General features: G+C 40.4%; 1 protein-coding gene across 9 annotated transcripts; it reads right to left on the bottom strand.

Annotated features, from left to right (window-relative positions):
- Positions 1-47: 47 nt before the first annotated feature.
- Positions 48-12,096, bottom strand: LOC120685458 (probable serine/threonine-protein kinase PBL24). Of its 9 annotated transcripts, XM_039967386.1 has the most exons (19): positions 11,475-12,089; positions 10,909-11,347; positions 10,764-10,816; positions 10,156-10,226; positions 9,866-9,963; positions 8,804-9,065; positions 8,482-8,701; positions 8,241-8,382; positions 4,439-4,491; positions 3,873-3,967; positions 3,554-3,673; positions 3,300-3,371; positions 3,089-3,189; positions 2,940-2,981; positions 1,517-1,727; positions 1,200-1,434; positions 966-1,110; positions 769-876; positions 478-618 (listed from the first exon to the last, which is right to left on the bottom strand). In XM_039967386.1, exons 2-18 carry the CDS (start codon positions 11,323-11,325, stop codon positions 838-840), a joined length of 2,376 nt encoding a protein of 791 aa, XP_039823320.1. In that variant the 5' UTR covers positions 11,326-11,347; positions 11,475-12,089; the 3' UTR covers positions 478-618; positions 769-837. The 9 variants fall into 9 exon arrangements, with proteins under 9 accessions (XP_039823315.1, XP_039823314.1, XP_039823316.1 ...); XM_039967381.1 differs by lacking the exon at positions 769-876 and having other exon boundaries at positions 48-618; positions 10,909-11,354; positions 11,475-12,092; XM_039967380.1 differs by lacking the exon at positions 769-876 and having other exon boundaries at positions 48-618.
- Positions 12,097-13,565: the final 1,469 nt, after the last annotated feature.

Here is a 13,565-nt window from a genome sequence, read left to right as displayed (position 1 = left end):
TGAGCCAGAAATAGTTGTCTGATCTGAATCTGTAAAAGACTCGGCAGTGGATACTATTGCACTCTCTGATTCACCATTTACTTCATTACCACACTGCAACATATGTATATGGAAAATAAAGAAACTGGGGGATCAGAACACAAGTTCTAAATTCAGTACAAACAGGCCTTTAGAAAAAGCCAAAGTCGCCACAATCACAGTCACGTATTGACAGTAAGTGAACTCATTAGCTACAACGATGTTATTAGTATTACCCTCTACATTATGCTACTTCAAGCAATAATGCCTGGGTCACCGCTGTTCACATCACCTGCCTTCTAATTCTTCACTCGTCCACCCTGCGCTTGAATAGCTTGTCTGGCCCACCGAATCACTGTCATCTGCTGATGAACCCCTTGTTCCCCATGGATACTCAGGTCGCCTAGGGACAGGCAAGGTCAGACAATCACATTTTAGCATCATGAGAACATCTAGCATTGTTGGCCTGTCTGCCCGATTTTCTTGAACACACAATAGTGCTATCTGGAAGCATCGAAGGATCTTGCTTGTTCCTGGTTCGACATGCAGTGCTGGATCTATCAGCTCCGTTGCTCTTTCCAATGACCATAATTCCCATGCCTACAAAAGTTCTCATCTCAGATAAAAAAATAAAAAAATTTAGTCTAAAACAGTAATGACGAAATTGGGCAGAATACAGAATGGATCTGCAGTTCTGCACAGAAACTGAAGCATCTTTTTAACACGGGAAATGTGTTGAATGTGGAGTGCCTTAGTATCATGTGGCTGCTGGATTTAGGGAAGCCAAGATATGGTTTCCCTGAAGAAGTCATTGCAGGATTAGCTCCAGGCAAACGACGAACAAACATATGTGCTTGGCTGCTTGCAGAAGATGTTCAGATACGATTTAGGAGCACAAATACAAATCAAGATTGCAGATATGATGAGTTCCAGAAATGTTAACTTACATAAACAACCAAGGATTGCCCCTCAGGAGACAAGGTAGAAGCATTTCGAGCAGTGATTATCTCGAGACAAATGACACCAAAGGAATACACATCGCTCTTAGTTGAGATAATGGCAGTGCGAGAAAATTCTGGCTCAAGGTAGTATCTGCATAATCAAACAATTAAGAACATATAAGAAACAGGAGTTTAATGTCATGATTGACTAGTGCATTAGATCATTAGGTGTATTCTTACAAAGTTCCTGCCACCCTGCCAGTGTCTATCTCATCTTCATAACTTAAGACTTGCGCCAAGCCAAAATCAATAATTCTAGGAGTCATATCCGAATCCAAGAGAATATTGCTAGGTTTCAGATCCCCATGGACTATGCGTGGTCGGGAGTGCTGGTGTAGATAAACAACAGCCTGGGCAACACCTTCAATTATCTGAAACCGTTTAGGCCAGGTGAGTGAGACGCCTGCTCTTAGCTCTGCACAAACAGAAAGACATTTAAATGGAAAATTAAGAAAAGAAAATACTGCAAGGAAAGCAAAGTATTAAGTTGAGTATACCATGAATTATGAAGTGTAAACTTCCTCTTGGCATATATTCATAGACCAAAATCCTGTTGTCTCCTTCAATGCAGCATCCCAGAAGTTTAAGTATGTTTGCATGCTGAAGTTTCGAGATAATCTGAACTTCATTTTCAAATTCAGGTTGACTAGATATATGTTCTCCACAACAGTTTTTTATCGCAATAACAACCCCATTTGGCAGTATGCCCTGGAATGGAGGAAAAACAACTCTAAACTTGATCAATCCATACCAATCCTCTTCGTATTTGTCAAGTTGTTTGCATATAGAGAAATTACATATGCGATTTTTTATGGCGAAAACAAGTATGTAATTTTAGTTTACTAAAATACAGGTTATCTTCACAGAGATAATTTTTCAAAAAATAAGAAGAGACAGGGAAATGGTAAAATAATTTAAAAGGCAAACAACATGGTGGCTAGTGGAAACAGGAAAACAACTTTGAGTGGTCTCTTAAATATTCTTAAGAAAAAAGATCCTACTGCAAAACATGTTAGTATATGAACTGATTTTTATCTCTTCTCTTTTTTTTTGTAGGATGATAGTAGGTACAGCCCTACTGAAATCATAGATAACTGCTCGAAGATCTTCAAGACCAAAATGTCCACAGATCAATAAGACCAATATCAATATAGAAAATCAATATAGAAAACAACAAATGCCATAAGAACAGAATGAACAATAACTTTATTCGGAAGTCCAGTTAACAAAGAGGCAGAAAGTTGATAGATGCTAAGTATTTCAGCAAAAGCATAGCAGTTACAAGCATTCTTTTCTGTAATTGCCTAATCTAAGTTTTAATACTGACGACGTATTGAATCGAGCATTTTTACATGATATGTAAAATCTCATTGAAATGCAACTGCACAAGCATGTTGTTATTGCCATAAAGGTTTAGCTCGATGGCATTGCTAAAGTATATATCTTTAATTCTTATTTTGTTTAGATATGAAGGTGTTTAATCATTAGAACATTCATGCTAAAAATAAATGTTAATTTTTTAAAAAACAAAGAATTAAATTAACATACTCTTCTGTTACTATTTGGCACTTTCACAGAAGACACCTATTTTCATGCCATTTTAGGCATTGATGTGGTGTCCACTGTTGTTATAAAGTTTGAGTACTCAATCATTAGTGCTATACCTTTTCAAAGGCGCAGTTTCCATTTTTCATGAAGGCAGGTACTAATGAATAATGGCTGACTGAACAGAACATTAGGAAAGTTACAACATACTCTTATGAAAAATCCAATTTGAACTATGCAGGACTGTTCATTAAATTTTGAGTAGCTAAGCCATTATTGTCAATCATTAAGGAATTGTCTCAATTATTAGTAAAGCTAGGTGTTAACGAATAATGGAAGAACTGGATAGTAAGAAATTACAACATAGTAACATACTCTCACATGAAAAGAAAAATCCAGTTGGAACCAAAGCATGTACTGAAAAAATTCATTAAATTAAAAGGTAAGGCAAGAACACTCTACAACTTGAATATAGAAGAAATGTTTTTATAATTATATGAAAACAAATCAAGCAAATATAGTACCTTGTAAACATTAGCATAACCACCTCTTCCAATTACATTGTAAGATGAGAAATTATTTGTTGACGCAGCCAACTGAGAGAACTTGAAAACTGTAAAGCCTACTGGAAAAGAGACAGGAAACAAAAAATAATTGCTCAGAAAATGTCCTTCTTCACACCTAATGCTGCAGTAATTCTAAGCTTATTTTACTTCAGCTTATTTTCCATTTTACCTGTCAGTTGAAGCCTCATTTCCCCTTTGGCACTGGATGGGTTTTGGAACCATATTTCATTGAGAGAACCCACTGGCAAAAAGGAAATTCAATGTTTCAAAGAATTAAGATTAAAAACTGGTGGTAGAAAGGAAAGCTTTTGCCTTTTTCTGTATCGTACAGGTAAATGATTGTATTGACTTTTACTTTAAAAGATGCACAGCAATTATGAGAGATGTAATTTAATGATAAATGTTTTTTTTCTAGCATGCTACCTGTTTGTTCTTGACCAATGAGTCCCAGATTGAATTCAGGTTTTGATGTATCCCTTTGAGTCCACTGAACAAGCCTCCTAAACCAATGCCTCCTTTTTGGCAAAACTTGAGCATTCCATCCTACAAATAACTGATTTAATAATGATACATGGATGCTAGCAATAGTAAGAGAACCAAAACTAAGCGTGAAATATTCAATTTTAGTTGTCAAAAGAAATAGTACATACAAATGAAGGCTGGATAGTTAAGAAAAGAATATTAGTTATATGAGTTTAATTTTTAGATCTATCATGATCAGTAGCATCGTGAAAGGAAATACCATAATGTTTCTGTTCTTCTACTGCAAATGGCTTGGTTACTGTTTGAACCTCTAGTGATTCAATCCAATTGTCATCAGAGGCGCTTTCTTGAGTCCTGAACATTTGGCACTATCACACTATTAAACGCTAAAAACTTAAAACTTGAAGACAAAATAAAGTAGTAGTAATCATGTTTGTCCACGTCACATATAATAGAGTTATCGAGGTATGAAAAGAGCCATGGAGAATTAGGAAGCATGTGATCTAACATATTTCTACTGCAGACCTCTGATCTTTGGCATGCCATAACAAATCGATAGTTGATGTAATAGTTGAAATTTAACAAGAAACTAATTCTCTAATAAATAAAGTCTTCCAAGTCTGAAGACTCCATATTACTGAGCCAGATAATGGAATATATGAGCCACAACTGATATAAGACAAATAAATTAGTGGCGCCTCTTACTTTGTTTAAAGAAACTTCCTCTTACTATTTCAACACAAGTGATGTAAAATGTCATTCAGAGGGACAAACATGTCATATGATCACATATAAAGGGGAAAATGGATATTATAAACATTGTACCGATAATCAGAGTTTGCGTGACTAGGAAATGGCTCCTGTACCTCTTCTGGAACCTGAAATGATAAAGTGCATTAGGATTTTAGAATAATAAAATTGATGAACCAGGAGATGGCTGTAATTATGTCAATGAATGATGAAAGTATGAGCTAGGGTAAATTGAATATTGTTTGTTCTAACTTCGAGAACACATGCATTTATTCAGAGTGAATTTTTAAACATTCCAGTATATCTGTTTATGCCAATAAAACAAAAATCTGCAAAATTTACATGGTCATATTCCCGTAGATATTATTTAATTTTCATAAGCAAGATGTAACAAATTCTAATCCAATAGGTAAGCATTGTTTTGCCTTCAGTACGCACCAAATTTCATGCAAACTTCATTATGGGTCCCCTATGTTCAATTACAAGCAAATGACCTCAAGAGTGTCATCTGTTGCTTGAAATTGCAACATGATTTTCATAGGAGAAAAAGAATGACAAAATTAATCTAGATTGGGTCTTCTTATGTTTTAGTAACATAATCCCTTCAGAAAGCATTCACTTTAGTGAAACCTTGAAATCCTATTGAACTACTTTCCTCATATAAAACTTATGGTGGGCATGTACCAGGAATTGCCCCTTCAGTCAGGCACTCACTCACCAGCTTCCTCCAGTAAGTCCTAAAATCACAAGAGCAATAATACAGATGCAAAACATATATACCTGTGGCTTGGTGCCTGAAGGATGGGTACGACTGTAAATTCCGCTCAAAAAGTATCTGGTGTCGATGTGGCTGATCAAAGGGTAGATCCGGAGATATGAATCAATTCTGTCCCGCACATCACGGAACTTCTGAGCCTGATTCCATGACATGAAGAAGCGGTACATGACATTGCTCCGCTGGCACGACGTGACTAGCACGTAGGCGTGCCGAAGGGTGTCCTCCAATCCATCAAGCGGTCTCCTGATCTCCGGGCGCCGCATCATCTCTGACTGCTGGAGCACCTGCAGGAGGTCGCTGATCATCATGACATGGTGCACAAGCTGCTGGCACTCCTCCCTGTTACGGTGAACTGTTTGCACGGCCTGGATGATCATCGAGATGAGATCACCAGCATCCACCCCAGCCAGCTGCGCAAGGGTGGCAGCCTGCCCCAGACCGTTCCATAGCGCCATCTTGGATGCTGTCTCCCGATGCCTGTCTCTGCGTACACAATCAGCATGACCAATGTCCAGCTTACGCCAGGTGAAAAACAAATTTCTAGATCTCCTCACTTCAGGGCGCGTTTAGTTCCCAAAAACAAAAATTTTTGGGTGTCACGTCAGTGTTTGACTAGATGTCGGGAGGGCTTTTCGAACACTAATTAAAAAACTAATTTCAGAACTCACTTGGAAACCGCAAGACGAATCTTTTGAGGCCTTTGACCGTATCATTAGCACATGTGGGTTACTGTAGCACTTATGGCTAATTATGCCCTAATTAGGTTTAAAAGATTCGTCTCGTCGTGTACATCCAAACTATGTAATTAGTTTTATTATTTAATTACATTTAGTGCTTCATATATGTGTTCAAAGAGGAAGTGAAAATTTTTGGGTGAAAATTTTTGGGAACTAAACGGGGCCTCAGTAAAACGGTTACCTTTCTCAGTAGTCAGTACCACACCCACCTGATGTATTTAGAACTCAGGCTGTTGAGACAGGCAGCACGAGACAGTTGATGCTGATGGCGCTTGGTATTTAAGTGTCTTGGTGATATTGAAAGGAACGAAACTCTGACAGTTTAGGCAACTGCTCAGTTCCACTAAGTCCCCAACACCTTGTTGGACGCTAGCACAGCCGCATGGAACGAAGGTTCCTGGAAGGCAGCCGATAGAGAAACTTCCAAGAAATCGTGTTGAAGAGCTGAAGTCCAAGAAAGTGGCCGCAAGAGAGTGGACTTCCAAGGAAACCGCGTTCGTTGGACTTGGACTTGACCAATGTTCCAAGAAGGCGAGACTCCATTGGCCCAAAGACCGGGTGCAGATACGGCAGAAGACTGCGTGACGAGAGATGACGCTTGGAACCAGCCAATCAACCCCCCGGTCAGACGCAGACTCCGGTGCGACATTTCTCCGAACACCATCGCGGCGCTCTTGCCTCTTTCCGCAGGACGCGAGGCTCCGCCCGCCGGGTCCGTTTCCGGCGGCGAGACGGAGTCTTGCGAAGTTTCCTCCTTGTCTCCCCGAGTAGGCGTAATCGGTAATGACCCACCGCGCCGGCGGCGACGAGGAAGAGGAGAAGAGTCCTGACCTCCTCTGTTTCTTGGTAGGATTGGGGGAAATGCATGGGCCTTTAGCAGAGGAACACAACAGGCAGGGCAGCTTGAGAAGAGGAGGAACAGAACCTGAACGTGCGGGCGCCGTCTCCGGCCGCGGCTCCATTGTGTGGGGATGGTGAGTACAGCCTACGCTGATCGAGCAGAGGCCTCGACGCGAGCTTAACACCAACTCACCCTGAATCTGAAGAACAAGCTATCCATTCTCAAAACTTGGTGTCTCTGAGAACAATGATAAATGCTTACAACTTTACAAGAATCACAGTGCGTAACACCAACTGAACGTTCAGAAGCACATGACAGGAGACAAAATGAAATGGTCCAGAGATGACTCGCAGAGGTAATCTATACATGTTCCGTATGCCCTCCTCCAACTTTACAGATTCACATCTTTGGTACCTTAGCGCAATACTGTACGCTTAGCGCAAAATTCCTCACACCTTCGAGGGCCCTTCTTTTGGTGTATCGTGGCTTCCTTGGGGTCGGTACCTCCTTCTTCCCATTTAGCATCTCAAGAACATCCACCATGGTGGGGCGGTCGGCCGGATTAAATTGGGTGCACAAGAGTCCGACCTCCATGCATCTTTTCATCTGCTGGTGCTCAGACGTGTCGGACGAGGGCAGAACATTTATGTCCTTTATCGATCCAACTCGCCGCACCTCCCAAGCCTGAGAAACAAAAGCATCATTGAACATAAGCTTTATTAGTTGTATAGTAATCAACGCACTACAAGACTGATTTCCATTGTGCTCTAACAAATTTTGAATGCGTCCATTTCACACGTCTTGACTATGTACTTTGAAGTTTCGGTTTTCGGTCTCAACCATGATTAGCTGATCAGCACTGAATTGCGCTCAATGTTCACCTGGTGACCGTTTTGCCATTGCTGGCCATTGGGAACTACTTCTCAGTATAGGTTCTATTTTTGTCATCAATTCTAATTGTATGTAACATTTGCTTGGCTTTGCATCCTGCTTGAAGTCACCTGGTGATTGTTTCATTTGACCAATTTGATTTTCAACAATTACTACGACATTTATTGAATGTCCATTCTTTCGGTGGGCACGCCCGCCATCTATCCACCAGCTCCACAGATCCGAAGGAGGCCTGCTGCAGTGTCGACCAGAAGCACAATGGACTTGCAGTGTCCTGTGATGTGGTTTGATGGAATCATTTGTGAAGAAAAGGGAACATTGCATGGGGATCTGATAATACCAAACACTTGAGAACCTGAGTCCTGTTACCAAGAAGCTTGGCAGGGACAGGACCTCTGCAGATATTCTTTCCCAAAAGGCAATTTCTCGAACAGCTTAGCAGGCCCTCGAAATAAACCATATGGTATGGCAGGCAGGATAAAATGCCAGCTAAGACTGGCAGTCTGGCTCTGACTGGCACTAAGATGCAGAATCGCAGATTGTAATAAATTTTCTTCGGTTGAAATTTCAGGAACGATAACAGACTAATGCTGTGGTATATGCAAGTTGTCATTTAAATGTTGAGTTTACCCATTCAACTGAAGCTTGCCGACGAGCAGGTTTAAAGCTGCACATACTGCTGATGATCTCTAGAAGGATGACGCCGTAACTGTACACATCATACTTTGTTGACAAAGTACCTTCCATAATATATTCTGGAGGCATATATCCCCTGAATAGTTAGAAACAAATGGAAACTATCAGAAGAAAATTAATGTGGAAAAAAAGTAAAGAGAGGCTATTGGATATATTCAGGGGAGAGTGCCTTTACATCGTGCCAGCTAAGCAGTTGACATCACGAGTGGTCATATCACCATGATCCAACATTCTAGCTATTCCGAAATCACTAATCTTTGGATTTATATGAGAATCCAAGAGGATGTTGCTTGGTTTCAAGTCCGAATGGACAATGTGTTGCACATGAAGATAATTTAGGCCATGCGCTATCCCTTGGATTATGCAGAAGCGGTTAAACCAATCAAGTCTGAACCCTGAGAAAAAAAAGATCATTAGACCAGCAATTAATATAGAAAAGAAAGGTAAAATAAAGTTGGTTCAATTGTTGTTATCTTTTTAGAAAAAGGAAAACATGCCTTCCAAATTTTCCTCCCAAGCTTCCATTCGGCATGTGCTCTCTTCGAACAAAAAATATAGCCTCCCTTCAGCTTGATCTTTTCTGTCCTCTGCCCATGCCCCCGTTTGTATGACTGGATACCCATATCCTAGAAGTTTAACTAAATTTTTGTGCTGAAGCTTTGAAACAAGATTTAGTTCATCATACAGGCGATTTCGTGAAAATATATTTGAGCTTCGGCATCTCTTGATGGCGACCACTAAACCACCTTTTAGCACACCCTGAAAAATGCAACAATGAACGTTTAACAAAGACAAAACCTCAAAATTAAGAACTTGTGATGTATCAGTGGTGATGTGCCATGTTTGTTTACAGCTGCAGCAGGCCAAACTGTTAAAATTTCGCTTTTACATTGAAACTGGTCTCGTGTTTTCCCTAAAACTGCTGAAAAAAATATGATAGTCCTGAAAGTCCCTACTTTCTTCTCAGCAGGACATTGGTGTGTATACAGAACACTAGCATTATATATATTAGGGGAACATCACTCACTTCTACTTGGCTGGACAATATGTAACTACATGTTGCAATTCAAACCATCAATGCACAAGCCTTAGTATGATAGTTTAGGAAAGTGTCTGCACCAAAATGACGGCTAGGGCATGAATTATCTGTTTTAGATAGGTCATCTCCAGTTATTTTTATCAAATCTTTTATTTGTGATCTTTTGAGTTACACTGATCCATAAACACGTCTAATTCTTCAACAAGGATTAAGCACTAAATCATGTGAACTTTTAAATACTGATTCACCCTAAGATTTACAGTAGTATATCCTGAAACACGTACTGGCTCAAAAGGTCAATATTTTGAGATATACCTTGTTGGTTTAGTACAAGTTTTTTTTTAGCATGGCTGCTAACAATTTTTACTCAATTTGAAAGGATTTTTTATTTTAATTTGGAAGCTTTTCCATGTCTTAGTTACATGACATGTGCTTTGTTGAAAATCATGCCATTGATGACTACTGTCATGTGGAAGGCACAAAATGGATCCAAAAATAGCAAGCCAAGCAGATGGAGTACCTTATAGACACTAACAAAACCACCTCGCCCAATAAGGTTTTCACATGAAAATCCATTTGTAGCAGTCTCCAACTCTGACAAACTGAACTTTGTTAAGCCTGTCAGACAAAAAATAATGCGATTGTGAAACTGTATGTGAGCACTATCACTTGAATGTGAAACTGAACTTTGAGAGACCAAACTGGTAACTGGTAGACATTCGATATTGATGTAAAAGTAGATAGCCTGTCTGCCTATAACAAGTAAATGTATGGACCGGAATTATGATGAAGCGACATATGACATCTTACATGGGAAGGGAGCAGACTGCAACACGCTTCTAACAGATACATTGTTTTTACTGTGATTCATCAATCCACATCTGCCATTGCCATTCAGCAACATTATTATACGATTTTCAATATGAGTGAAACACAAATGAAGTGCATATTTCAAAGCTTGCAAGTTACCAAGCTAATTTATTATATTTGATTTCCAACAGTTAATCAAATTAGATGCTAAAAGAGACACATTTGGAAAAGCTCCGAAGCAGACAGAGTGCATCGCTCCATTACTCGATCAAATTGCTTATGTGGATAATCAAAATAAATGATCTGCTCAGTAATATGGTAGTACTGTGGCCATAATGACTCAAAGCACATTGACGTAACAGCTCAATGGAGGAACAAAACTGGACCTGATTACACAATGATTTGATTGGCTTACAACCTTTAATTTGTCAGAATGTAAGCTGAAATGGCATAAGTGACACGATCTACATGTCTAGGCATTGAAAAGTTAATTTTTTTAAGTTGATCTGGTAGAAAATTGCTTACAAGTTTTGAAACCAAGTATAATTTACATCATTTCAGGTTGCAGTGGCACAACAGAGATAAATGTGTTACAATAGATGTCTAACCTGTCATCATAGGTTGAATGACTGCTATGTGAGTTCTCCACCGCCTCTGCATTCTATTAACACAAAGATTTGGATGCAGGGGATGAAGGATCTGCTATCCATACCATCAAATCAAATTAAGAGGTATGTAGGTGACTAGTCGTACCGTTGGGGGCAGAGAGCAAGCCACATATTGAATACTTGTCAAGATAATTGTGGCATTGACATTGGCAGCGAAGATCCCGTCCACCATTTGATCTGAGATGTCCTGCTTTACTTCGCGCAGCTGCTTGGCTAGGTCCCCAGCCATGCAGAAACGGCACATGATATTCTTCTTCTGGCAGGCAACGATGAGGCCGTGACCACGGGTGAGCGTCTCCTCAATCGCCTCTAGTGCATCACACATTGCCGGGTCCTGTATCATCTCTGTCTCCTGAAGCCGCTTCAATAGGGCGCTGACCCTTAGGACGCGCTTTCTGATCTCATGGCACTGCTCCTTATTCTTCTGGACGGTCTTGACTGCCTCCTTGATGGCGAGCGCGACTTTGACAATCTTCTCCACACTGGCCAGGGGATCGGCCATCTTGCTGACCGTTCAGTGCAACCTACATGCCAAACAAGCAAATTGCGCACATAATTATAACTGAACTGATAATCAAGCTCATCAAGAAACCTTTATGATCTTCGCCTGCTTGTAACAATCGAAGTAACAAAGCAAGAAAGCATACAGACCTTATATATTGGCTCTTTTGCATTTCTTCTGGTCACCTCTTCTTCCTATCCTGTACCAAATGACTGCCGGTCTTCTAGTGGTTGTCAGAGCAACCAGTGAACAAACTGATTGGAAAACCGCAATCTCTTTGGCAATGGAGTGCTCGTCCAGTCTCCAAGATGGAAAGGCCATCTTGTGGCTACCGCGTGGAACTGTGGCTACCGTGTGGAACGAAACATCCTAGAACTTACTGGCAGAAGCCTCCAAGGAAGCCATCGTTTTCAGAGGTGGCCAGATACACTCCACGCTAGGGAGGAAGTCCCGCCTGGCTATGATTGAGGCTCGACGGTGGAGGATAAGGTCGTTGAAAATCCAGCGTATGATGGGGACGTCGATTTTACCACCGTGTGGCGGCGCGCCCTTGCGCCGCATTTCTCCGAACACTTTCACGGCGCTCCAAAATCGGGTCGGGCACACGCACGAGGCGGGCCCGCTTCCGGCGGCGACGCGCCCATCGTGCAGAACGAGAAGCTTGCAGTGCGTCTCAATTTGTCGTGGTAGGGTAGTGTGCTTAGTAAACCCCCGCCGCACAGGCGGCGGCGTCGATGACTGTAGCGCCGGCCGCGGCTGCGGCAACCGGCAACGTCCGTTTCGGGGGAGAGAAGAGAATGGGCCTTATCCCTTGGATGAATTAAATGGGCCTACCGGTCACCATCCCAGTTTAACAATAACTAAGATAACGTTGGTGTTCGACTCTTGGAAACAATTTGGTTAACCTCAAACCGAATGGTATAAGTGTTAGTAGAAGAGTGCTGGTAAAGAAAAACGGAATTTTTATACATCACCCTGTTGTTTTTCTGTCTCTTTCTCACTCAGTTTTTATACTTATCCATAATCCATAAAATATTTTATCTTCTTCATATTACTTCTGTTTGGAGAACCGATTATATCGTTGTGCTCTACGCGACGAGATGAACAAAACTAGACCTCACTTGCATATGTTTTGACGATGTTTGTGAACTAGTAGTAACTTATGTAGCAATTTTTTCTCTTTCTGTAGCAATTTATGTGTATATCAGCGTACTGTAGTAACAACTTATGTGCATAACAACGTTTATTTTGTGTCAACTTATATGTATGAGTGTATGATAGACTTTGTTTGTAGTTTTGTATCTTATATGTGTAGCAACTCATGTGTATAATATATTTTATTTAAATGTGTGACAACTTTTATTTTTATGGCAATTTGTATATGAACTTATGTGTACAACAACTTTCTCTTTTTTTACTACTTATGTGTACACATCTTTATATCTGTGACAACTTATGTATATGACAAATTATATTTTTAGTAGAACTTATGCATATAACATGTTATGCTTTTTGTGGCAGTTTTGTTTTTACGGCAACTTATAAATTTTTTTTGTGGGAACCTTTACCTTAAATGTGTGGCGACATATATATGTATATTATAGCAACTCCTTCAATAATATCAAACTCAAATTTACATATAAGTTGCTATTGGTGCCAAACGTCTTTAATATATATGCAAGTGGGATCTAGTTTTGTTCGCCTCATCACGTAGAATTCAACAATGTAATCGGTATTCAAAACGGAGATCAGACAAAGGAGATAATTTTTTTTTGAACAAGTTGAATGTTAAAAAAACCAGGAAGTGGAGGGATTGGGGCGTACAAATAGAAGCAGAGCGGAAGGCATGCTGTGGAAGGGGTCCGCGCGACCTGTCACGCGTTAATTGTGTCCTAATCAAAGGTGCGTATTGGGCGTGCTCACTCGTCACTCTCCTGGAAATTAGATAGGTTCATTAATGCTCGACGACTGCGCTGCATATTCGTGGAAAAAAAAGTTCTTTATTGGTAGGTGACGTGTCCGTCAACAGTAAAGTGCGTATGGTGACTTCTAATCTTGAGATCCGTCAGTTCAGATTCATAGAAGTGGGTGTGCACGCACATTTGTGAGTGTTTACACCTGTGTTTGTACTGTGTTTCTAAAAAAAAGTGGATAGAGCATAAAGGAAGTCTTAGGTTGGGCTTTCCTCCTCTCTGATGAGTGGTGATTCACACTGCGCCTAATGCTGACCTGGTAATCAA

Source organism: Panicum virgatum, chromosome 8N, assembly GCF_016808335.1.
Source record: "Panicum virgatum strain AP13 chromosome 8N, P.virgatum_v5, whole genome shotgun sequence".
NCBI lineage: Eukaryota > Viridiplantae > Streptophyta > Magnoliopsida > Poales > Poaceae > Panicum > Panicum virgatum.
This window is presented reverse-complemented; position numbering and strand designations above follow the sequence as displayed.

Excerpts from the sequence above, each read along its gene's own strand:
- LOC120685458 (XM_039967381.1), bottom strand. The coding sequence starts at position 11,325 with ATGGCCGATCCCCTGGCCAGTGTGGAGAAGATTGTCAAAGTCGCGCTC. Across the intron at positions 10,227-10,763 it reads CATTCAACCTATGATGACAG|ATGTGGATTGATGAATCACA; the intron begins GTTAGACATCTA and ends TGGCAATGGCAG. Across the intron at positions 3,372-3,553 it reads CATTGGTCAAGAACAAACAG|TGGGTTCTCTCAATGAAATA; the intron begins GTAGCATGCTAG and ends CCTTTTTGCCAG.